This window comes from Balaenoptera physalus (genome assembly GCF_965194825.1).
Source record: "Balaenoptera physalus genome assembly, chromosome: 7".
In the NCBI taxonomy this organism is placed as follows: domain Eukaryota; kingdom Metazoa; phylum Chordata; class Mammalia; order Artiodactyla; family Balaenopteridae; genus Balaenoptera; species Balaenoptera physalus.
This window is the reverse complement of record NC_138886.1, coordinates 175210-200183: the sequence shown is the minus strand read 5'-3', so window position 1 is coordinate 200183 and position 24974 is coordinate 175210. Positions and strand designations below refer to the sequence as shown.

Genomic DNA, 24974 nt, shown 5'->3' with positions numbered 1-24974 from the left:
AATGCTGGAGAGGGTGTGGAGAAAAGGGAACCCTTCTACACTGTTGGTGGGAATGCAAATTGGTGCAGCCACTGTGGAGAACAGTATGGAGGTTCCTCAAAAAGCTGAGAATAGAGTCGCCATTCAGCAGCGGGACTGCCAGCAGTCCCACTCCTGGGCATATATCCAGAGAAAACCATAGTTAGAAAAGATACACGCACCCCTATGTTCATAGCAGCATTATTTACAATAGCCAAGACATGGAAACAACCTAAATGTCCATCGACAGATGAATGGATAAAGAAGATGTGGTACATATATACAATGGAATACTACTCTGTCATAAAAAAAGAATGAAATAGTGCTGCTTGCAGCAACCTGGATGGTCCTAGAGATTATCATACTAAGTGAAGTAAGTCAGACAGAGAAACACAAATATCATATAATATCACTTATATGTGGAATCTAAAATATGACACAGATGAACTTATCTATGAAACAGAAACAAACTCACAGACAAAGAGAATAGACTTGTGGTTGCCAAGGGGGCGGGGGTTGGGGGAGGGATGGACTAGGAGTTAGGGATTAGCAGATGCAAACTATTACATATATATGTGTAAATGAACCACTTTGCTCTATAGCAGAAACTAATACAACATTGTAAATCAACTATACTTCAATAAAATAAAATTTAAAAAATAGATGTCTTTTTTACACCTGCCTGTTCCTTCCTATCTGAGACGGTGGTGTAAAGACATGATGTCTCATGCTATGGCAGCCACCTTGGGCCATGAGGTGACAAGCATGAGGACAAAAAGTGTAGGTGGTGACCATAGGAGGGAAGAGGGATAGGAAGAGTCTGTGTTCCTGAAATGGCATACTTTATGACTTAGTGAGGTTAAAACTATTGTATCGTCACTGACACCTGGGAATTGGGTTGCTTACCTCTGAATACATCCTAGGTGATGCGCACACTGTACCCCTGCAGTCTGTTCCCCAGCAGCCAGAGGGATCCTTTTAGAACAGGAGTCAGGTGACCACCTGTCTGCTCAGAACTCTGCTCTGACTTCCCATCACACTGAAAACAGAAGCTGGAGCCCAGATCTTGGCCTGCATGGCCACCCCAGGGTCTCTGCACTCATTGTCCTGTCTCATTCTACAACATTCAGGTCCACTCAAGGATCATTTCCTGAAAGTTGTCTTCCCTGACTGGGTAGTAGAAAAGCTGCCCCCTCTCCCCCCAACCCCGGCATCCTTATCTCCTTGTTCTGTTTTCACAGCGCTGCTACCTGGTGCTGCCGGCAGTATTGATTTGCTGTCCGCGTGCTGGTGGAAGGGACACTCGGCTTACCTCCTCTGCCACTGACTCGGGAAAGGCTTCTTATTTGAACGTTGTGAGGACCAGATGAGCAAATCATGTGTGAATCGAGTAGAACAGTGCCTGGCACAAAGTAAACCCACTGTGAACATTGCCATTCCTTGTAGGAGAATGTCTGCTCCGTGAAGGCTGAGCTGGGAGCCTAGCGCCTGGCATCTAATAGGTGCTTGGTGGAGAGGCTGGTTGGCTGGCTGGATGAATAGCATACAACAGGCTCTCTTTAAATTTTTATTGAAGGAATGGTGGGACGCAGGAATCTCTGAATTGAGGTTTTGGAGCTGATTCAGTGTGTGGTGATGGGAAAGTCCAGGATACGACTGAGGGCGGAGGGGCCCCAGGACAGAGCTGTGCATCCTGAAAACCCAAGACCAGGGAGTTGAAAGCATCCTCTATACTGATGTCGAAAACCCCGAAAGGATGGCAGGAGAGGGCCGGGAGCCAACATCTTCTGGGAAGAGGCCGGTGTCCGCAGCGAGGGGGAGGGGGAGGGGGAGGGGAGTGGGCGATGTGGCCGCTGGGAGGAGTGAGGTGTGGAAAGAAACGTGGGGAGCTAGGGGCCTCACCCCCCTTTGGGCTACAGCGTCTCGCCGCTGGTGATGCCTCCTGGGGGGAAGGAGGGGTTCGTTTGTGCCGCTCAGCGAGCCGTCGAGGACTCCCAGCCCCGCCCAGCTCCTGGCCTGAGCCTCCCAGTTCAGCATCTGGCCAGCGGCCGGCCGGGCGCGAGGCGGGACGCGCGGAGGGCGCACGCTCACCGCTGCCGCCCAGCCCGGGCGCAGCCCAGGAGGAGCTGAGGGCCGAGGCGCAGCCCCCAGGGCCGGCGGCCGGACCCGGCAGGGGGACAGGGCGGGGGCGGCCGGCTGGGGGCGGGGCGGGCGGGATCCAGGCAGGCGGGGCGGGCGCGGATTGGTCGGGCGCTGCCATGTGACCGGCCCCTTATAGGGCGTGGTGCGGGCGGCAGAGTCGGGTGCGGCGGCGGTCTGCCGGGCGAGGTCTCGTGTGGGTCCGGCGGCTCCGCGGCTGCTCCACTACGAGCGCCAGGCGCGCCCCGCGCCCTCCCATCTCCGCGGGGCCGCCGGGCCGGGGGATGCGCGCAGCGCCCGGGAGCCATGGTCCGTTTCGGGGACGAGCTGGGCGGCCGCTATGGGGGCGCCGGCGGCGGGGAGCGGGCCCGGGGCGGCGGGGCCGGCGGGGCGGGCGGCCCGGGCCCTGGGGGTCTGCAGCCGGGCCAGCGGGTCCTCTACAAGCAGTCGATCGCCCAGCGCGCGCGGACCATGGCGCTGTACAACCCCATCCCGGTCAAGCAGAACTGCTTCACCGTCAACCGCTCGCTCTTCGTTTTCAGCGAGGACAACGTCGTCCGCAAATACGCCAAGCGCATCACCGAGTGGCCATATCCTGCCGGGGGCCGGGCCGGGCCGGGCGGGGACCGGGGGCCGCCCGAGGTCGCGGGGACGGCCACGGGTGCGGCGTCGGGCGTCCGCGCCTCGCCGGGTCTGGGAGGGGCGGCCTGGGCGGGGGGCCGGGGCGGGGGCCGGTCGCGTGCGGCGCCCAGTGGCCATCTTTCCCGGGGCTGGAGGAGGGTGCGCCCTGGGGAGAGGTGCATCGGGTCGGCTCGGCGAGGAGGGGGCGGGGCGGATTCCGGGCCCCCTCCGCGCGCAGCGTGTGCGTGCGTGTTTGTGTGTTTCTGTGTGTGTGTGTGTGTGTGTGTGTGTGTGTGTGTGTGTGGTCGTTGTGGCAGCGGCCGCGGGAGCGGGGTGGACGCTGGGCGGAGCCCCCTGCCCCTGGGCTCGTCCCTTCGCTTCCACGGTCTGGGCGCAGAGCGCGCGGCCAGCCTGGAGGGCACCCGAGGGCGAATCGGTGTCTGTGTAGGTGTGAGCACCCGGGGGACGCGAGCCCGTGCGCGCGCCTGGCTGCAGGTGCCTGCGTGTGTGCGGGCATAGCATGAACCCGGTGCTGCGCGTGCGTGCGTTCGGGACTCTCGGTACATGTATGCTCACGTGCCTGTGTAGGTACATGTGGCTGCGTGTGTCTTTAGGTGGGGGTGTGCGCCTGCGCGGGGTCCTTCCTCCAGCCGCGCGCTGGGGGCCCACAGCCCCCTCCCTCGGGGCGCGGGAGCCGGGCGGAGCCGCGGCGGAGGCGCTGTCCGCGGTGCTGACGGCCGCGGGGACGTGCTGAGGGGCTGGTGGCCGCGACTGCGGAGGCGTCCCTCGCGGCGGCCCCGAGGATGAGGGCGGGAAGGGCGGGGTGGACTCGGGACCCGGTCATTCTCAGCCCCTCCGGAGGCGGCCTGGCCCCGGCTGCTGCACTGCGCGCTGTCGGCCTTGGTCTCCTCGCCTCTCCTCTTTGGCGCCTCCTGGCCAGTCCTTAACCCACGCACTCCGTTTGAGTACATGATTCTGGCCACCATCATCGCCAACTGTATCGTGCTGGCACTGGAGCAGCACCTCCCCGACGGAGACAAGACGCCCATGTCTGAGCGGCTGGTGAGTGCGGTGGCGGCCGGCCTGAGGGCGGGGCGTGGGGTGGCGGCAGCTTGTCTGATTCCACGACCCTTTAAGGATCCGTGATCGGGCACAGCTTCCTCGGGCAGGGTAGTCTGGGCAGCTCCCCCTCCTTCAGTGGAGGAAAAGGATAGAACCCGGGAAGCTAGCACTTCCCTGAAGGGCCAGGAGAGTGGGATAGCCAGCTCAGCCCCTGCTGGGGAAGGGTGGCTTGAGAGGGGCCATTTTAGCCGGCAGCTGCTCTGCCCAGTGCCACTAGCCACCCCTACACCTGTCCAGTCCACACGGACTAAGAAACTAAGAGCTAAAGCTGGGGTGTGGGAAGGGCGTTCATAATGGCCCAGGTTGAGGAGGGTCGGGCTCCGTGAGTGGGGGTGGGGCTAGCTGCCCACCCTTCCCTGCAGGGCTGTGATAGTCTTCGGCCCCCGGGGTGCAGCCCTTGGTCTCGGGACTGTCAGCCTCTCCTTCAGAGCTGTCTTCCCTGGCTCTGCTTGGAGTCCCTTCCCTGTGGGCCCGCCGCTTCCCGTGGGAAGCACTCCTTCCCAGGCTTTCTTCCCAAACGTCCCGAATATCGCTTCCACTCACTCTTGCCCAGAGCTCCCCAGACCCCTGTGTTTTCCCGTGTTGGAGTACAGAACCCACAGGAGTCAGGATGCCAGGTCAGGGTGTCTGGAGGTGCTGGGGCAGGGGGAAGGGTGCTGCTTGAGGAGGTGAGCCCCATTTCAAGGGTGAGGTTATGTCCCCCAGCCCCAGCCACCCCTGCTGCCCTGGCCCCTTTGCCTGGGCTTGGTGTGGGCTCCCAGGGGCCTGAGAGACCGAGCTTCAGAGCAGAGAGAAGGAAGAGCAGGTGCGGGGATTGGAGAGGGAGCCTGGGGCCCGGCTGGAGAGCTGCTGGAGGTCCTGAGGTCCCCGAGGAGGAGACACTTCTGGGGGCACCGGGCAGCCAGAGGCTGATCCCTCTTTTCCACACCCTGGCAAGTGACCGGTTCTGTCCAAGCTCCTTCCCTAACTTCAGTGGAGAAAAGCGTTGATGAAACAGGGTCTGTTCAGTGCTCTGCACAGGCCTTGAACTCCAGGCCAAGGGGTGGGGAAGGGGAGACAGAGTAAGGCTGCCCTGGGGGTGCTCTCAGTTGGGTGGGCACCACGAGAAGGCAAGGAAGTGACAGCCTGGGTGGTCAGCCGGGAGATGGGGGATCACGGGGCAGTCGTTTCTCCAGGAGCAAGGACGGCCAGGAGGGGCTTCTGCTGTGGGGCTCGGGGGGAGGAGGAGTGTGAAAGACAGCACAGTCGGGCAGAGTGGGGTGTGGTCCCTGCGTGACTCTTGCCCAGGTGTGGAGCCGAACAGGGTCGCTCGCCTTCTTTGGGCCCCAGGTTCCTGCTGGTGTTGTGGGCCCCATGCCTGCCACATGTTTGGTGGTGGGGGTCCACTCTGGAGGCCGGAGAAGAGGGTGAAAGTGAGAGGGAACTGGGGTTTCCGGTAGGGAGCCTTGAACGCCAGGCCACAGGGCGTGGTCACATCTCTAAGGAAGTCCAACAGGGGTGGGGCCAGAGGGATACAGGCCGGGGTGGGGCGGGGGCCAGGGAGGCCAGTGTGCAAGCAGCCAGGCTCCGGCAGCAGGCTTGAGTAGGCCAGCCGTGTGTCCAGCCACGTCTGAGCTCCTGCCTCACAGGTGAGGGCGGGTTTGCTTTGTGGTGATGGGGGTCGGTATGCTGGTAGGAGGTGGGGGCTGAGCTGTGGGGAGAATAAGCAGAACGTGCCCCCCTGGAGGCCTGGAGGCCCCTGAGATGGATGGGAGGCCGGACGCAGCGGCCTGGGCGGGGGCCGTGTGGTGCAGGGGCAGCCTGGCCTGGGGGGCGGGGCTCCACAGCTCCCTGTCTCTGGGGGCTCCGCTTCCCACACACCCATCAACTTCCTGAGTGGCCTTCAGCTGGAGCCCTGGGCTTGCAGTCTCACCCCTGCCCTGAGCCAGCCCTCAGCCAAGTGTGATCAAGGGTGGGGCTGGGGGAAGAGCTGTGAGGGAAGGTCTGGGGAGGGGTCTGGGGAGGGGTCTGGGGAGGGGCCCCGCCCCGTCTCCTGGCGCTGGCTTGCTCTTCTTCTGTGAACATCTGTTTGCTGGGGCCCAGCTGTTAACCCAGGGCAGGTGGTCAGCGGCCTCTTCTCTCGGGGAGAGGGGACCCTCCAACTAAACCAGACCAGAAGCCTCCGGGGAATGATCCTTCGTGAGTCAGCATCAGGGTGGTAGGACAGGAGAACCGGGCCACGGTGGACGCCAGGCTGGGGGTTCACCAGGTCAGGTGGGAGAGCCCTGGAGGGCCAGGCTTCTCTGGGGAGGAAGGCTCAGGCTGCTGGTCCTGAGTGGGAACTGGCAACACCCACAGGGAACCAGTCCGGCCCTCCCCTCCCCTGCAGCCCCGGGAGGCTGGGCCCTGAGGCCCGAGCCCTCCCTGGCAGAGCAGCCTTCGGAGGACAAGTCCTCCCGTGGCTCCCATAGTCCTGAGGGCAGGGCCTTCCCGCTGCCCCTTTGCCCACTTCTGTGTCCGTGGTCTGCACTCAGGCTGTTCCCCATGCTGACCCGCCCCCTGTGTCCCCTTGGTCCAGCTTGCGGGTCACCTGCACGGAGGCTCTGTCTGCCTCCCTTCCCAAGCGCGTGACGCCCCTGGTCACTCTCCACCCCGTCTGTGCGTCTTCTCCCTGAGTGCGCGCAGCTCGTCCCCACTGCGCTCGCCACCAGGGTCCCGGCCCGTGTCGGCCCTGCCCTCTCCTGTCCCCATTCTTTTGCTCACACTGTTCCCTCCGCCCGGAATTCCTTTCCTTTTCGCCCAGCTGGATGCCTCGCCCTCCAGAGGCTCCCTGAGGCCCGGCCATGCTTGCTCCCCCCAAGATACGCATGTTTTGCTTCTCCAGAAGGTGTGTGCTGAAGGGATGCGTGGGTCCTGGGCTGTCCGCTCGGGAGTTGGGCCGTTGTCCCCGTAGCGGTTCGAGCCCAGGATCAGACCCAGGTCCCCTCTGGGTTAGGATTTGTCTCTGCCTCTAGCAAGCTGTGAGTCTCCGGCCCAGTTCCTGAGCTCTCTGTGCCTCAGTTTCCTCTAGGGTGGGGATGAGAATAGTGCTGAATGCCAGTGAGGTGTTATCATGAGGATTGTCCTAGTGATTGTGGGACACGCCCCCCAGTTTTGTCATTGTTGTTATTGCTTCCCCTGCTGCAGGGCTTCTGGGGGTGGGAGCCCCTTCCTACTGTGATCGGGTGTCGCTGGCCGCGGGGACAGGGCCACCTGCCCTGTTAGGGGAACTCGGCAGAGATCAAACAGGCCCGTGATGGAAGAGACGAGTCTGTGGGTGGTGGGGGGTTTCCTCGCCTGCCACACCCCGGGCGGTGGTGACCTTGCTCTGCGCTTCTCCTCAGGACGACACGGAGCCGTACTTCATCGGCATCTTCTGCTTCGAGGCCGGGATCAAGATCATCGCGCTGGGCTTCGTCCTGCACAAGGGCTCCTACCTGCGGAATGGCTGGAACGTCATGGACTTCGTGGTGGTCCTCACGGGGTGGGTGCTGGGCCCGGGGTGCCCTCTGCGAGGGGCGGGGTCGGGCACGCTGGAGGCCCCGGCTTCGTGATGGTCCTCACGGGGTGGGTGCTGGTGGGACGGGCATTGTTTCTCCCCAGGAGGTGCCTGGGCTGTGATCTTGGCTGAGGGGCCGTCGACGGTGCTGTGTCCTCGGGCGAGGCTTGCTTACAGAGCTGCTGGTGCCATGGGCAGGTCACCAGGGCAGGGGAGGGCTCTGGGCCTTATTCTGTAAATCCTGGGCTCCAACCTTGCCTCTGTCGCCCCGTGACCTGGGGGGCACGTTTGTGTGTTTGGGTCTCCTGCCTGAAGGGTTCTCGGGCACGTCTTCCTGGAGCTGTGCTCGGATGAGCCCGTGCTGGTGTGTCGTCACAGTTTCTGGTTCCAGGAAGGCGCTTAATCAGTGTGTCCTGCCACCCGCTGTCCTCCTCAGGTGGCCCTAACCATTGCCAGCTCGTGGTTTCCGAACAACCCAGGAGATGCAGAAAGTCAGCTTGGGCTGGGCCGCATTGGAGGGCGGGTAGAATGCCCTGCTCCTCATCATGGAGGCCCCAGCCTTCGGGGCCATAGTGCTTCCATCTGCCTGATGCGTGTTCAGGGCCTCTGCCCTGTTCCTCTGGCCAGTAGGCTGAGGCTGGGGCTGGGCTGGGGTTGGGGGTGAGCGCCTAGGTGTTTGCTCCACAGAGCCTGTTTGTACAGCCCAGGTCCCAGAGGCCCCGCCCTGGCGGACTGCAGCCGCTGCTTCTGGGACCTTGTGGTCCCAGGGAGGCTCGGAGCCCCACTGTGGCCCAGAACACTCCTTCCAAGGGACAGGAGGCTGCGGCCAGGTCTCTGTCCTGTGCCGCATGTGAGGACAAACAGACTTGGCTAAATGGCCTCTGGGCTCCCGAATGAGGCCCCCCTCACCCGCCCCATCCTGGGGGGCCTGCCCCGCTGTCTGCTCGAACTGCCGGTGGCTTGGCCCCAGAGGTGCCTGCAGCATGCCTGGCATGGGCCAGAGTTGAGGTGGCCTCGCCTTCAGAGGGTCTCTCCCTGGAGGTGACGGAGGGGCTGGTGGGCCTTGTGCCTCAGCTTCCCTTTCTGTCTTTGCACCTGTGGCACCAGCCTGTCACCGGCTGTGATCGGACGGGTGCCGCTGAAATCGGATATAATAGGCTTTCCGGGCATCTTGCTGTTTTCCTTTCATTTTTCCTAATGAGCGAGAAGGGAAGGGAGTGGGGAGCCGCGCGGTCCTGCGGTGCGGTGTGCGCCGCCCACACCCGCCTGCTGCCCTGGGGGCTGCTTTTACAGAAAGCCCTCTGAGGTCCCACCGATGTTGCTGGTGGGGGTCTGGAGGTGGGCGTGGCCCCTCGGAGGGCAGGGTGCTGCCACAGTCCAGTGGGCGCTGCGCGGGCTGTCGAGGAGCGTCACTGGCTGTTTACATCTCTCTCCCTCTAGATGTGAGTCCCTGAGGATAAGAACGGCGTGTTATTTTTCTGGGTGTCCCCAGAGCCTAGTTCTGGGAGGGCCCCCAGGAGGGTCAGGGAGCATCTGCTGAAGTAATGGGCTATTGAAGCTAGGGTGCTTTGTGCTTGGGCCAGCTGGGAGCTGGGTGGGATGGTGGGACCCCGCCTCTGGGGATGCTGTCCATGGTGCTGAGTGTTTGGACTGCTGGGAGCAAGGCGGGGAGGCAGGAGCCCTCACCGACCCCTTGGCAGGACCCCTGGGTCTTCCAACAAACATGTCCTGATTCCAGGTCCAGGGAGCCCCGTCCCCCTGTGAGGGCTAGGAGAGACCTCCAAGGGTGGCTGTTCTCTCTTGCCATTGACGACACTCTCCGGGGCACAAGAGAGAAGAGGATGGGCTCACTTTACTGGGAGCCCCAGCAGGGGGATCCCAAGGGTCCCGAGACCTTAACTCTGCCCCCAGCCCAGACTTGGAGATCCTGACCTCAGTCCATCTGTTTCTCCACCTCCTCTTTCTTACCTCTCCTCGCTTCTGTCTCTTCTTCTCGTGGGCCTCTCTCCTACCCCGCCAACCCTGTTTCTGTCTCTCTTTCCCTCCCTCCCTGTCTCCTTGTCTTACTCTCTTGGTCTTTGTCTCTCCATTTCTAATCTTCTCTGCCTCACTGACCCTTTATCTCTTCTTTGCCTTCTCGGTATTTCTTTGCCTCTCGACGTCTCTGTTTCTCTGTGTCTTTTTGCTTTTTCTCTCTCATTCTTTCTCTGTCTCTTTCTCTTTCTGCCTGTTCTGTGTCTCTCATCTGGGTCCTGGAGTCTCTGCTCTTGCTGTGAGTTGGCACCAATGGTTTCCAGGCCCCCTCTCTCTGCACCTTGTCCCCAGGGGTGGCGCTGGGTTGGGAGGGGAGCCCCCAGATGGGGAGGGTGATCTGTGTCCCAGAGTCACGTGCGGGAGCTGCTCTGTTGCTCCTGCTTGCAGCACCCAGGGACTCGTGACCTGTGTGTGTACTCATGTATGCGTGCGCATGTGCGTCTGTGTACGTGTGTGCACCTGTATGTGTGTGTGCCTGTATGTATGTGCATGTGTGCACGTGTGTGTGTGTGTGGTGCGTGATGGAGGGAGGCCCTGGTCCATTTTGGGGTGAGTGCTTGCCCCAGGGAACCCAGGGAAGAACGCCTAACTCTAAGCCCTCCTGAGCTGAGGTCCCTGTGGGTAGCCATGGCGGGGTGGGGGGATGTTATTTCTCCTTCCCTTTTTAAAAAATTAATTTATTTTTGGCTGCGTTGGGTCTTTGTTGCTGCACGCGGGCTTCCTCTAGTTGCGGCGAGCAGGGGCTACTCTTCCTTGCAGTGCGCGGGCTTCTCATTGCGGTGGCTTCTCGTTGCGGAGCACGGGCTCTAGGCGCCCGGGCTTCAGTAGTTGTGGCTCGCGGGCTCTAGAGCGCAGGCTCAGTAGTTGTGGCTCACGGGCTTAGTTGCTCCGCGGCATGTGGGATCTTCCTGGACCAGGGCTCGAACCCGGGTCCCCTGCATTGGCAGGCGGATTCTTAGCCACTGCGCCACCAGGGAAGTTCCCTACTTTGTTGTTTTTAATTAGGGTTGACTTAATTGGTGCTCAGAGGGCCGGAGGCCCATGGTGGGGAGGGGAAGGGCTCTGGCCGGGGAGGCCCTGGTGCTGACTTGTCCCCAGAGGCCAGCTGGGCTCCCTTCTACTTCTGAGGCTGGCACGCAGGTTGTGGGAGGGCCCTGATGGAACGAGGGCCGCTCCCTGCATCAGGGAAGCCTCTTAACCTCATGCACTCACCTGTAAACTGCGCCTGGGTGCACGCTTGGCGTTGCAGGGGGCACGGCATCTAGTCCTGGCCACGGAGCCAGGTGAGGGGCTGCCCTGCCTGCCGCCCTCTGTCCTCCGTCCTGTCCACGCGTTTCCAGCTCCTCGAGCTGCCCCGCCCGGCACTGCCCCGCCCGCTCACCGTCCCTCGATCACTCATTTATTCAGATTCAGCGAGCCTCTGCCCGGCGCTGAGGACACAGCAGTGAACAAGATCCCCAGGCGCCTGCCCTGTGGGCTGCGTTCTTGGGGGGCCCGTCTCCCTGCCCCGCGCTGTGTCCTCTCGGCGCGCGGAGGCTCGGCAAGGGCAGGTCCCGGCCGCATCCCGGCGCCTGGGGGCAGGTGCGCCGCGGAGGCCGCTCCTCCTGTGACGGCAGCGTGCTTCGCCTTCCCATGTAGGAAGGGGCTCAGGGAGAACGCGTGTGGACTGGGGGGCTGTTGCTTGGTGGCGGCGGTCAGAGGAGACTCACTAGTGAGGTGACTTTTGAGGGATGTGAGGGGATGAGTCATCTAGATACTTGGGGAGAGGGCTTGGCCGGCGCTGTCAGTACCAGGACACAGGTGTATCCGTGGCCTTGAGAGCCTGAGACCGGACGGGATCCCCAGGGAGTGGGGAGTTTGGAGGAGAAGCTGCCCACGACTGAGCCCCGGGACCCCAGAGCTGATACGTTGGTGAGGTGGGTGGGGACGGTGCCGAGGAGGCAGGAGCGAGAGGAGGATGGGCGGCTGAGCGCGGCGTTGGGCACCGTGCGGCTGATGGGGTCTCCCGAGAGCTTGCAGGGGAAGGTCCCGCGGGAATGGGAAGGGTGCGTGGTGAGCACCTGGGGCAGCTCTTCCACCTTTGAGGGAGTTTTACAGCAAAGCCGGCAGAGGACTGGGCAGTGGCAGTGGGGAGGGGAGGGGCGGAGGGTTTAATTAGGTGGGGGCCGGAGCCTGTGTGCAGACGGGCCAGGTCCGGGAGGCAGGGAGTAGCGGCGACGCAGCCAGAGCGCTGGAGTCGTGTCCTGGGTGGACGAGGGGAGCCAGGCTCTTGCCACGCGGGGCGGTGGAGCAGGAGGCCGGGGCAGGGTGGGGTGAAGTTCCCCTTCACGGGGGTCAGGGAAGGTCCCTAAGAAGGGCCTTGAGCAGAGGTGTCCGGAGCCTGGGAGGGGGCAGAGGGTGAGGATGCAGGGAGGCCGCGGGGCCTGCTGGGGGGCTCCGGGTGCAGGGGCCGGTCCTGGGCGGGGAGCAGTGCCCCAGGGAGGCGAGGGGGCTTGGACTGGGGTGGAGCTGCAGGAAGCACTGGTCTGGTTGATTGTCCTCAGGAAACCCGCTGGCACCCCCGAGTGTGGCACCCGCGTCCCCAGCCTGGTGTGTCCCCACGTCACCACCTCTGCCCTCCCCATCCCGTCGGCAGCCCCCAGCCCACCCTGCGGTCCTGACAGGTTGATGGCAGCTGGGAGTAGGGGCAGCAACAGGGTCCCCTCAGAGCCCGGGGACCTCTTTGTGCTGGCAGAGGACCCCAGGACCCCGAGGCCATGGGTGTCCCTGCCCCCGTCACAGCCCCGGCCCCAGCCTGGAGCCTTCCTCGGGGACAGCAGAGAAACGTGTCCCAGCTCAGACAGGTGACTCCCCAAGGGGACATTTCCAACCACAGCCTGTCATTTCACTCCAAATTAAGCCGAGATTTCTCTCCAGGACCTGTAATTAGAGCTCAGGGTCCTCCCTCCCTGGCCTGGGCGTCCTGTGGCGCCGCTAGGGAGAGGCGTTTGCACTGGGCGTGGGCGCGAAGTTGGTCAGAGGGCGCGAGAGAGCGCTGTGGGGAGGCCGGGCCGCGGAGGACACTGCCCTGGGCGAGGAGGGGCCAGCAGGTATGGCCGAGGTGCGCGGTGACCCTGTGTCCACGTGTGGCAGCCAGGGACGCTGTGCCTCGCCGTGGGTGATGCTGTGCCCAGGTTTGAGGTGACTAGGGACACCGTGTCTGAGTGACCAGCGGCAGTGGGTTTGGACGTGGGCTGGCCCCAGGGCGTGTCCGAGCGCGGGCACTAGAGCTCGCGTTCAGGGCTGGAGCGGCCGCCCGCGGGCTCCTCCTGCGTCCTGTGACTGTGGTCCGGCGGGGTCTGTGATGCCTGGTCAGGTTGGGGGTTTGCCGGACTTTCTCTCCCATCCCCACCTGAGGCTGGAAGCGGTCGGGACAGAGGAGGGGCCTGAGCTCTGACAAGTGGCCCCTGGAGCAGCAGAAGGGGGCTGTCCGGCCCCCATTATTACGCTCCAGGCAGCGTCCCCGAGGTTTCACTGACGATTCAGAGCAGGCCCGGCCCCGGGCTCTGCAGGCCTCCTGTGCTGTGTGGCCGGGTCGGAGTTGGGGGGAGGCACCCTGTGCCCGGCCCCCAGGTGCCTGCCTCCTGCCAGTGGCCTCCCACGGGGCCTGTCAGTCCCTGGGGACAGGCCCGGAGCCCCGTGCTGGGCTGTGTGACCCCCGAGGCGGGCGGGTCGGGGGGGGATCCCAGCCTCCCTCCTCGCGCTTGCCGCTGGGTGTTTACGGAGGAGCAGCTTACTCCCCTGCTTGTGTCTCTGCCCCGCCCCCCCCCCGTTCCTCCTCCCCCGTCTTCCTCTGATTTAGGGTTCTTGTCACTCTTCTGGGGGGGTGTGGGGAGCCGGAGCCAGGCCCCTTCTGGCCGCTGCCTGCAGACCCCGCCCCATGTGTTGAGGGAGAGGCCCCACCGCCCAGCTCCAAGGGCCTGGGGGTCCTGGCAGGACAGGGAGTGCAGGCTGCCCGGCCTCAGACCTGGAGCTCAGCCGAGCTGGGCCGCGCTGCCGGCTCTCGTCCCGGGTGCTGGGCCCCCTGGGGCTGCCGCCGCCTGGTGCCCACAGGATGCCGAGCCCCGAGTGCCTCTGAGAGGTGGCCCGGGGCAACTGCTCACCTATCCATGTATCCTGTGCCTGGTGCACCTGCAGAGGTCACAGGAGGTCAAGTTCATGGCTGGGGAGGGCGGGAGCATTTGCCCATGGGTGGTGGATACACCTGCAGCTGTTTGGGTGGGCGGGGCAGTTGGGCCTTGGGCTCTGTCTTCCCGCTCAGCTCCAGGCGGCTCCCCTCACCCCCACTTCACACCGCTGAGCCCAGAGCTGCAGATTCACCTGGAGGTGAGAATGGTGGCTAATGTCTTCTTGGGTTACTAGGCCTGGAGCCAAAGCCGGTCCCTGGCCTGGGGAAGGGGACGGGAGAGCAAGTCCTTCTAGGGATGGGCAGGCCAGGCCTCATCTCCACCCAGGGCCTCCCCACCGCCTGCAGCCCATCTGCACTCACACGGACCTGGAACTCGCAGATCCCGCAGGTCACCTGTCACAGGCGCCTGGGTGTCCTGTCGCTCACGCAGCCAGCCGCCTCGCTGCTGCCCCACTGTGCCCCTCTTTCTCTGGGTCTCAGCCTCCCCCCGGGGGGGCCACTCTCAGAGTCCCCGACACTACAGCCCCTCCTGGAGAGAAAGAGCCCGTGCGCACGGCTGGGCCCCCTGCTTCCTGTGGGATGGGCTGTGCGTCTGTCTTCTCTCAGCTCACCCACCCCCCGTCCCCACCTGGCGGGCCTCTCTGCCCTTTCCTCGCCCCAAGGGGCTTCCCTACCGGCTGGCTCCGTGACAGCCCCTCCCTGCTGACGGACGTTCCCCCTGAGAGCTGTGTTAGTTCAGGCGCTGTAACAGAGGCCACAGACGGGGGTCAGGGGCTGAGACAGCAGACGTTCACCGTCTCACCGTCTGGACGCTGGACGCCCGAGATCAAGGTGCGCGCAGGGTTGCTTTAGGCGAGGCCCTCTTCCTGCCTGCAGGCGGTGGCCTTCCCACAGTGTCTTCACGGGACTGCTGCTCCGTGTGTGCAGAGGTCTCTGGGTTCTCTTCGTGTTCGGTTAGATTCATCCTACTAAATTAAAGCCCATCCTTTTGACCTTTGTTAAGCATTTACCTCCTAAGAGCCTCGTCTCCAAATACAGTCCCTCTGGGGGTTAGAGCTTCACACAGGAATTTGGGGGGGGGGACACAGTTTAGTCCATAAGAGGCTGTGCTCAGACCCCAGGCTCCTCTGATGAGCGTCCGTTGGCCCCACTGCCTCGGTGCCCCGGTTCCCAGTGTGCAGCAAATACTGTGGGATTGGAATCCAGCTGGGAGAGCAGGGAGCCTGCCCCGGCCCCGATGGGCACAGGGTGCCATGTGACTGACCCCGGGCGATCGTGTGGCTCCAGGCCCGGCTGTGCTGCGGCTGCCGTGTTGTGGGCCCGGGTGAGACGTCTGTAGGGCCAGCGTCTTCCTCCCCGCCTCACCTTCCGCTGGCCGTGGGCCCTTTCTCACTCCTCCAGGTCTGTTGTCAGCCTCCCGGGCCTGGCACACACCGCAGCACCAGGCACTGAGGACGGGCTGAAGGCAGGGCTGCCCGCCCACCCTAGGACCCTCTCCAGCCTGGACCGGGGCAGGGGTCGGGGGGCGCTGCTGAGCCCGGGGGAGGTCCGGGGGTGTCCTGGGCATGGTGAAGCCTCCAGTCTGAGGGTGGGAATCCCTGAGGGAGCCGCCAGCCCTGCCACCCCCGGGGCCTGCGGGCCCTGCACCTGCGATCTCGGGTCTGGGTTCTGAGAATGCAGTGATGGGGAGGGGACGGGCGTGAAGCAAGAGCTCCCTTCTTCCCGTCACCGAATCAATTCTGGGGCACAGTGTTTCCACTGGGGTACAGTCCAAGGCCGACCAGCCCTGCAACACACACTGATGCAAGGACACAGCAGAGGCACGTGCAAGACTCCTCCAGCCCTGTCCCTGCCCGCATGGCCTGGACTCGGTCTCCATGAGGGGCTCTTTCCAGGGGGTGAGACCCCTGGGGTGGTGCACTTACTTGTGCTTCTCTGGGCCCCCAGCCTGGGAGGTGGGCAGTGGGGGTGCAGAGCCCTCTGGTGAAAGCACCAGAGCAGGTGGGCAGAGGGAGGTGGGCAGCGTGAGCTCCTGAGACATGGAAGGGAGAACAAAAGGTACAAGCTGACTCTTCCATGAAGTTTCCTGCGTGCTGGCTGGTCTGCTAATGTAATCATCCTACAACCATGCTGGGCTTGATGCTGTTATTAACATCCCCTTTTAAAAAACTAAATATCTTATTTTGAGCTAATTGTAGATGCACAATATGCAGAGAGGGTTCTGAGGGTAATGTCCTGTGAAGCTGTAGCACAATTTCACAACCAAGATGTCGACAATGGCACAGTCAAGACACAGAAACTCCATCCCCACCGGGACCCCTCCTGTTGCCCTTTTGTATCTGCTCCCACTTTCCTCTGACCTCACTGCTTCTCAGTCCCTGACAGCCACAATCCAGTCTCCATGTCCATCATTTTGTCACTTTAAGAACATTATGCAAATGGAATGGTGCCTTTTGGGATTGGCTTTGTTCACTCAGGATGACTCTCTGAGGATGATTGAATCACGCTGTTGCATGTGTCTATACTTTGTTTCTCTTTACTGCCCATTGTCTCTTTAACTATTCACCTGTTGAAGGACATGTGGGTTGTTTCCAGTTTTTGAAATACCACCCACAAGGCTGCTCTGCACATCCATGCACAGGTTTTGTGTGAACATAAGTTTCCATTCCTCTGGGATGAACGCCCAGGAGTGCAATTACGGGGCTGTATTGCAGTTGCATATTTAGTTTTTTAACAAATTACCAAACTGTTATCCAGAGTGGCAGTACCATTTTACAGTTTTTTAAATTCCCACCAGGAATGTATGAGTGATCTAGTTTCTCCATATCCTCACAAGAGTTTGGTGTTGTCACTATTTTTTATTTTAGCTATTTTGATAGGTATGCAGTGATACATCATGGTGGTTTTGATTTGAATTCCCTTAATGGCCAATGATGTTGGACATCTTTTCATGGACTTATTTGCCATCTGTATCTCCATTTTGGGGAAGTGTCAGTTCATATATTCTGCTCAGGTTCTAATTGGATTGTTAGTTACTAGTCAGTTTTCTCCCAATCTGTAGCTTATTTTTTCATCCTCATAACAGGGACTTTTGCAGAGCAAAAGTTTTGAATCTTAATGAAGTCCAATTTATCAGTTTTTCCTTTTATGGATAGGGCTTGTGGTTTTGAGTCTAAGAACTCTTTTCAGCCCTAGGTCATGATGATTTTCTCCTATTTTTCTTTTTTTCTGAAAGTTTTATCATTCTATATTTTATATGTAAGTCTGGGATCCATTTTGAGTTAGTTTTGTATCAGGAGTGAGGCTTAAGTTGAGATTCTTTTTTGTTTGTTTTCTTCCTGTGCGTGGCTATCCAGTTGCTCCAGCACTTGCTGGAAAGGCTATACAGTGTATTTCCTCCACTGAAGTGTTTTGTGTCTCTGTCAGAAGTCAGCTGGGCATGTTTGTGTGGGTCTACTGCTGTTCCGTAGATCCGTGTGTCCATCCCTCTACCAGTTTCACGCTGTATTGATTACTGTAACTATTTAAGTCTCAAAATTGGGCAGACTCATTCCTCCCACTTTATTCTTTTTTTAAAAAAAGTGTTTAAGAGTAAATTAAAAAAAAAAAACTGTTTTAGCTATTCTAATTTCTTTGCTTCCATATAAATTTTGGAATAATCTTGTCAATGTATATGCAGAATCTTCACAGGAATTGTATAAAACCTGTGTGTTAATTTGCAGAGAATTGTTATCTTTACTATGTTGAGTCTTCCAATCTGTGGACATGGTACGTCTCTCCATTTATGTAGACCTTATTTGATTTCTTTTTTTTTTTGAATTTTATTTATTTATTTTTTATACAGCAGGTTCTTATTAGTCATCAATTTTATACACATCAGTGTATACATGTCAATCCCAATCTCCCAATTCATCCCACCACCACCCCCACCCCCCGCCGCTTCCCCCCTTGGTGTCCACACGTTTGTTCTCTACATCTGTGTCTCTATTTCTGCCCTGAAAACCGGTTCATCTGTACCATTTTTCTAGGTTCCACATCTATGTGTTAATATACGATATTTGTTTTTCTCTTTCTGACTTACTTCACTCTGTATGACAGTCTCTAGGTCCATCTACGTCTCTACAAATGGCCCAGTTTCATTCCTTTTTATGGCTGAGTAATATTCCATTGTATATATGTGCCACATCTTCTTTATCCGTTCATCTGTCGATGGACATTTAGGTTGCTTCCATGTCCTGGCTATTGTAAATAGTGCTGCAGTGAACATTGGGGTGCATGTGTCTTTTTGAGTTATGGTTTTCTCTGGGTATATGCCCAGTAGTGGGATTGCTGGGTCATATGGTAATTCTATTTTTAGTTTTTTAAGGAACCTCCATACTGTTCTCCATAGTGGCTGTATCAATTTACATTCCTACCAACAGTGCAAGAGGGTTCCCTTTTCTCCACACCCTCTCCAGCATTTGTTGTCTGTAGATTTTCTGATGATGCCCATTCTAATCGGTGTGAGGTGATACCTCATTGTCGTTTTGATTTGCATTTCTTTAATAATTAGTGATGTTGAGCAGCTTTTCATGTGCCTCTTGGCCATCTGTATGTCTTCTTTGGAGAAATGTCTATTTAGATCTTCTGCCCATTTTTTGATTGGGTTGTTTGTTTTTTTAATATTGAGCTGCATGAGCCGTTTATATATTTAGAGATTAATCCTTTGTCCATTGATTCGTTTGCAAATATTTTCTCCCATTCTGAGGGTTGTCTTTTCATCTTGTTTACAGTTTCCTTCGCTGTGCAAAAGCTTTTAAGTTTCATTAGGTCCCATTTGTTTATTTTTGTTTTTATTTCCATTACTCTAGGAGGTGGGTCAAAAAAGATCTTGCTGTGATTTATGTCAAAGAGTGTTCTTCCTATGTTTTCCTCTAAGAGTTTTACAGTATCTTGTTTGACTTATTTCATCAGTATTTTATAGTTTTCAGGATTCAAGAGCTATGCATGTTTTGTTAGATTTACATCTAAGTTTTTCTTTTATTTTTGCATGAGTACAAATGGTATTATATTTAATATTTCAGTGTCCACATGTCCACTGCTAGTATATAGAAAAACAGTACATTTTTGTATATTTATCTCTAATCCTGCAACCTTGCTGAATGCACTTATTAGTTCCAGGAGATTTTTCTTTTTTTTTAAGATTCTTTGGAATTGTCTATGTTGACAAGTATGTCATTTGCAAATAGGGACAGTTTTATCTCTTTCTTTCCAGTCTGTCTCCCTTCTCATTCCTTTTCTTGTCTTATTACACTGACCAGGACTTCTAGTACTAAGTTGAATGAGAGTGGACACCTTTGCCTTGTTCCCAGTTTTAGGAGGAAAACATTCAGACTCTCCCCATTAAGTATAATGTTTGCTGTAGGTTTTTGTAGGTGCTTTTTATTAAATTGAGGCAGTTCCCCTCTATTCCTTTTTTTCTGAGACTTTTTGTCATGAATCAGATTTCTTCTTGTCAGTGTCAGATTTCATCCAATGCTCTTTCTGCATTGGTATGATCATGTGACTCTTCCTTTGCATGTTAATATGGTGGATTACAATGATTGATTTTTGAGTATTGAACCAGACTTACTTCCTGGAACAAACATGGTCATGGTATATAATTCCTTTTTATATATTGCTGAATTGTATTTGCTAATATTTTGTTAAGGATTTTTGCATCTGTATTCATGAGGGCTATTGGTCTGTCATTTGTTTGCTTTGTTTTGTTTTGTTTTTGTTTTTTTTTGGTACTGTCTTTGTATGGTTTTGATATCAGGATAATACAAGCTTCCAAAAATGGATTTGGAAGTGTTCCCTTCTCTGTTCTATTTTCTGGAAGCCATTGTGTAAAAATGCTGTGAATTCTTCTTTAAATATTTGGTAGAATTCTGCAGTGAATCCAACTGGGCCAGGAGATTTCTTTTTAGGGAGTTTTAAACTTATGGATTCAATTTCCTTAATAGTTACAGGGATCTTCAAATTATCTATTTCCTGTTGAGTGAGTTGTGGTAGTATGTGTTTCTTGAGGACGTAGTCCATTTAGTCTAAATTGTCAAATTTATGTGTGTAGAGTTGTTCACAGGAGTCGCTTATTATCCTTTTGATGTCTGCAGGGTCTGTAGTGATAGCCCTTGTCTCATTTCTTATATTGGTAATTTGTGTCTTCTCTCTTGATCTCTCTCTTTTGGGAGGTGTAGGTTAGTCTTGCTAGAAGTTTGTCAATTTTATTGATCTTTTCAAAGAACCAGCTCTTAGTTTCAATGATTTTTTTCTTTCTTTTTTTTCCAGTTTTACTTATTTCTGCCCTTATTTTTATTATTTTCTGCATTCTGTTTGCTTTGGGTGTATTTTACTCTTTTTTTTTCTCAGTTCTTGTGGTGAGAGCTTAGATGCATGATTTGAGACGTTTCTTCTTTTCTAGTGTATGCACATGGCATATTAAATTTGCCTCTCAGTACACTTTAGCTGTGTCTCACACATTTTAGTATGCTGTATTTGCAGTTTCATTAAGTTCCATGTGTTCTTAAATTTTCCTCTAGACTTTTCTTTGATCTGTAGATTGTTTAGAAATGTGCTGTTTAGTTTCCAAATGTTTGGAGATGTTCCAGTATCTTTCTGTTATTAATTTCTAGCTTGATTCCATGTGGTCAGAGAACACACTGTATGATTTTGGTTATTTTAAATTTGGTAAGGTTTATTTTAAGCTCAAGATATGGTCTATCTTTGTTTATGTTTCATGGGCACTTGGCAAGAATATGTACACTGCTGTTTTTGTGTGGCAAGTTCTATAAATGTGGATTAGATCCTGTTTGTTGAAGGTGTTAATAAGTCTTCTGAATCCTTGCTGATTTTCGGTCTGGTTGTTCTGTCAGTTGTCAAGGTGGGTGCTGAGGTCTCCATTTATAGTTGTGCATTTGTCTATTTTTCCTTACAGCTCTATTGGTTTTTGCTTCACATATTTCGTGGCTCTGTTGTTGAGTACATACAGGCACACCTCATTTATTGAGCTCCACTTTATTGTAGATAATGCGTTTTTTCACAAATCGAAGGCTTGTGGCAACCCTGCATAGAGCAGATCTATTGGCGCCATTTTTTCCAAAAGCATTGGGTCACTTTTTGTCTCTGTGTCACATTTCGTTAATTCTTGGAATATTTCAAACACTCCTAAAAGATTATGACTTGTTGAAGGCTCAGATGATGGTTAGCATATTTTAGCAATAAAATATTTTAAAATTAAGGTATGTACATTTTTTTAGACATAATGCTATTATAGCACAATTAGTTGACTACAGTATAGTATAAACATAGCTTTTGTATGCACTGGGAAACCAGAATATTCATGTGACTTCCTTTATTGTGATACTCATTTTATTGTGGGGGTCTGGAACGAAACCCAAAATATATCCCAGGTGTGCCTGTGCATGTTTAGTGTTGCTGTGTCTTCTGGGTAGACTTTATTATTATATGTTCCTCTGTGTCTCTAGTAGTTTTATTTGCTATGAAGTCTACTTTATCGATGTTACTGTAGTCACTCCAGCTTTTGTTTGATTAATATGTGCATGAAGTATCTTTTTTTATCTTTTTACTTTCAACTTGCCTGCATCATCATATTAGACGTGAGTTTCTTATAGACAGCATATAGTTGGATCATATTTGTTAATCCGTTATACCAATTCTGTCTTTTATTTGGTTTATTTAGACCATTTCCGTGTAATATAATTATTGCTCTGTTAGGGCTTAAGTCCACTATTTTATTTTTTGTTTCTGTTTGAGCTCTCTGTTTTTTATTTCTTTGATTTCTTTTTCCTGCCTTCCTGTGGGTTATTTGAATGTACTTTAGAACTCCGTTTTGATTTATCTATAGTATTTTTAAGTGTATCCTTGTAGAGGATTTTTAGTGGTTGCTCTGGGTATTGCATTATATATACATAATTTATCCCAGTCTATTGGTGTAGTTTTACCAGTTTGAGTGAAGTATAGAAATTTTATGCAACTTATGTCCCATTATCCTCTCCAATGTATAGTGTGATTATCTTAAATATTTCCTCTACATGTATTTATTTATTTTTAAAATTTATTTATTTCATTTATTTTATATTTTTGGCTGCACTGGGTTTTCATTGTTGTGTGCGGGCTTTCTCTAGTTGCAGCGAGCAGGGACTACTCTTCGTTGCGGTGTGTGGGCTTCTCATCGTGGTGGCTTCTCTTGTTGTGGAGCACGGGCTCTAGGCGCACGGGCTTCAGTAGTTGTGGCACGCAGGCTCAGTAGTTGTGGCTCGCAGGCTCTAGAGTGCAAGCTGAGAAGTTGTGGCACATGGGCTTAGTTGCTCCGTGGCATGTGGGATCTTCCCGGACCAGGGCTCGAACCCGTGTCCCCTGCATTGGCAGGCAGATTCTTAACCACTGTGCCACCGGGGAAGCCCCTCTACATGTATTTAGAACTGCATCAGAGAGTGCTATAATTTTTGTTTCAACCACAAGCATAGTTTAGAAAACATAATTTAGGAAACTGTATTGTATTGATATTTACCCTTATTTTTATTCTTTCCATTCTTCTTCCTTCCTTATGGTCAATGATTCCTTTTTTTGATCATATTCTTTTTATTTAGAGAACTTTTTAAAGTCACTCTTTGAAAATAGGTTTGCTGGTGACAAATTCTCTTAGTATTTCTTCATCTGAGAATATCCTGATTTCTCCTTCATTCCCGCAAGATATTTTTGCTGGGTACTGGTGTCTAGGTTCACACTTCTTTTCTTTCAGCATTTGAAAATATTGTGCTACTTCCTTCTGATCTCCATGATTTATGATGAGAAATTCACTGTCCTTTGAATTATTTTCCCTTATAGGGATGTGTTTCTCTGGCTCTTCTGAATATATATATATATTCATATATATATATATCCACTTCTATTATGAAAGTTTTCAGAGGATAGTTGGGTAGTACAATGAACAACGTATATGCTCCACCTAAATTCAATAAATTTTAATTTTGCAATCTTTTTCCTTCCTGTATTATATATTTTGCTGTGCCATTTAAAAGTTGTAGGTATTATGAAGTATCATCCCTAGTGTTCTAAGAATAAGGGCACTGGCCTATGTAGCTATAATAACATTATCATTCCTAAGAAAATAATTCCATTATCACCTAATTTATTCCATTTTAAAATTTCTAATTGTCACAATCAAGATTTTTTCTTTGTTTTTAGTTTTCAGAAGTTTGACTGTGATATATTTTGTGGATATCTTTGAGTTTATTTTGTTTGGGAGTCACTCAATAGGTCCTTGAGGCTCCCTCCTCCCCCACTTCTCTTCTTCTACTTCCCCTCCCCCCACTGCTCCTCCTCCATCTTTCAGCCTAATTTCTCTCTGTCATTCACATTCATACTGTACTGTTGTTATTCAGTTCATTGACTCTTTCCTTTGTTCCCTCTCTTCTGCTGTCGAGCCCATCCTCTTAGCTTTTTATATTGGTTATTGCAGTTTTCAGTTATAAAATTTTCATTTGATTCTTCTTTACATCGTTCATGATACTTTCTATTTTTTTGGTTTGTTTCAAACATGTTTGCAATTATTTGTGGAAGCACTTTTATCATCACTGCTGCAAAATCTTTGTCAGATAATTTTAATATCTCTGTTATCTTAGTGTTGGAATCTACTGATTGTCTTTTTTCGTTCAGTTTGAGATCTTCCTGGCTTTTTGATGAATGAGTTTTGATTGAAACCTGGACATTTCCACATGTTTTTCTGAGACTCTGGATCTTATTTAACCCTGTGTTAGCTGAGTCTCTGATCCTGACCCATGAGAGGCAGGGGTCTTCTGCCTTGTGACTTCTACATGGGGTAGAAGTCCCAGTTCCCTACTCGACCTTCATTGGCAGGACCCCTCGTTACTGCAGGGAGTGGGTAACGCTCCCACTTTACAGACTGGAGACTGAGGAAGCTCAGAAATTTGTTCTGCAGGAACCAGTAAGGATTCCAGCTAGACTGAGCCAAAGTCCAAGCTCCTAACCACTAGCTACCCTGACCCTCAGGATATTCAGGAGGAGTACAATTTACCCTAAAAAGAGGGGTCTGATGGCAGTGACCTGGAGGCATCTCCTCCTGGGGTTCCATGGCTGCGGCGAGTGAGTGTCCTGGGTCACAGTGACCTCACTGGTTGGAGCTTTGCTGCACTTGACCAAAGTAGTAGGCCTCTTTCAAGCTGGACAGAGCACTTCAGGCAGTCTAAGGGCACAATGTCCACCTGGGGGCCATCTTTTCCCAGCACAGATTGGGGGTGGTGATGGTCAGGGAGGGGCTGTAGAGCATCCCTACGATGGTCACCCGCTGTGCCCCAAAGAAGCTGGTGGCCTGGAACCCTTTCTGTCCACTCTGTGTGGTCCCCACCTATCTTGTAGCCCTATTTAGGCTGGGGAGGGTGATCACGTGTGGCTGGACTTTCCTGTGCTTTGGGCAGTGACAACGTCTGTTGCGTGTGAGGCTGACCTCAGCGTGAATCAGTGTGTGTCACTGTGTGTAACCATGTGGGGCACGAGGCACTGGGCCATGTCCCAGCTCCACCTCTTCTTGGGTTGTGAGCCTGGACACTTGGATGTGCTCTCTGAACCTCAGTTTCTTCCTCTGTATGATGGGGCTAATGGTGCTGACCTCCGAGAGTCCCTGGCACGTGGTAGACAGCCCATGATGTTTTTATTTGAACGAGATGTGAATGTCATGTTCTCTGGCATGGCGGCCCGCACATGCCAGGCCTGGCCCTTCTTCAGCCCTGCCTGGTGTCTCTGGGGTTTGGAGCAGGCTCAGGGCCTCTAGTGCAGGGGGCCTGCACTTCATGCTCAGCCCAGGGTGGGGGTTGGGGTGAGGAGGGTGGAGGAGGCTGAGACCCACAGGCTGTCTCCATGGCAACAGCCAGCAGCCTCCTGGGCAAGAGCCAGCACCTGGAAAGTCAGTGACAAAGCATTTCCTGGAGATGGTGCTTCCCCTGCCACGCGTCTGCCCTCAGCTCCCGTGTCTCCCTGGGCCGTGAGCGGGTGCTGTGGGCACCCGCCCCCCGGGCCTGACCTGGGGACTCGGCACCTGCCCAGCGGGAACCGGGACTGGGGCGAGCAGGTGCTCCTGGCTTCCCCTGGAGCCCGCCCCACCCCCTCCCTGATGACGGTAGTAAGGGCCCCAAGGACGCTGGTGCCGCTGCCCCTGAGTGCTGGTGGGTCCCGATGCTGCCGGGCACATCTTCTGAGTGTCATCTCGTAGCAGCGTCACCGTAGCCACGGGACCCTCACGCTGTTACCTCCATGTCTCAGGTGAGGGACCGGACAGGCCGTGCCTTCCCTGTGACC

The 24974-nt window shown here is 54.8% G+C and overlaps 1 protein-coding gene across 5 annotated transcripts in view; it reads left to right on the top strand.

The window, feature by feature from the left end:
- The first annotated feature begins 2341 nt into the window (after nucleotides 1-2341).
- Nucleotides 2342-24974, top strand: part of CACNA1B (calcium voltage-gated channel subunit alpha1 B) — a 187173-nt gene continuing 164540 nt past the window's right edge. For all 5 annotated transcript variants that reach the window (XM_082469396.1, XM_082469394.1, XM_082469395.1 and 2 more), the window contains exons 1-3: nucleotides 2342-2747; nucleotides 3735-3840; nucleotides 7263-7402. In XM_082469396.1, coding sequence (XP_082325522.1) covers nucleotides 2464-2747; nucleotides 3735-3840; nucleotides 7263-7402 — 530 coding nt within the window. In that variant the 5' untranslated portion in view covers nucleotides 2342-2463. The remainder of the gene's footprint in view (nucleotides 2748-3734; nucleotides 3841-7262; nucleotides 7403-24974) is intronic.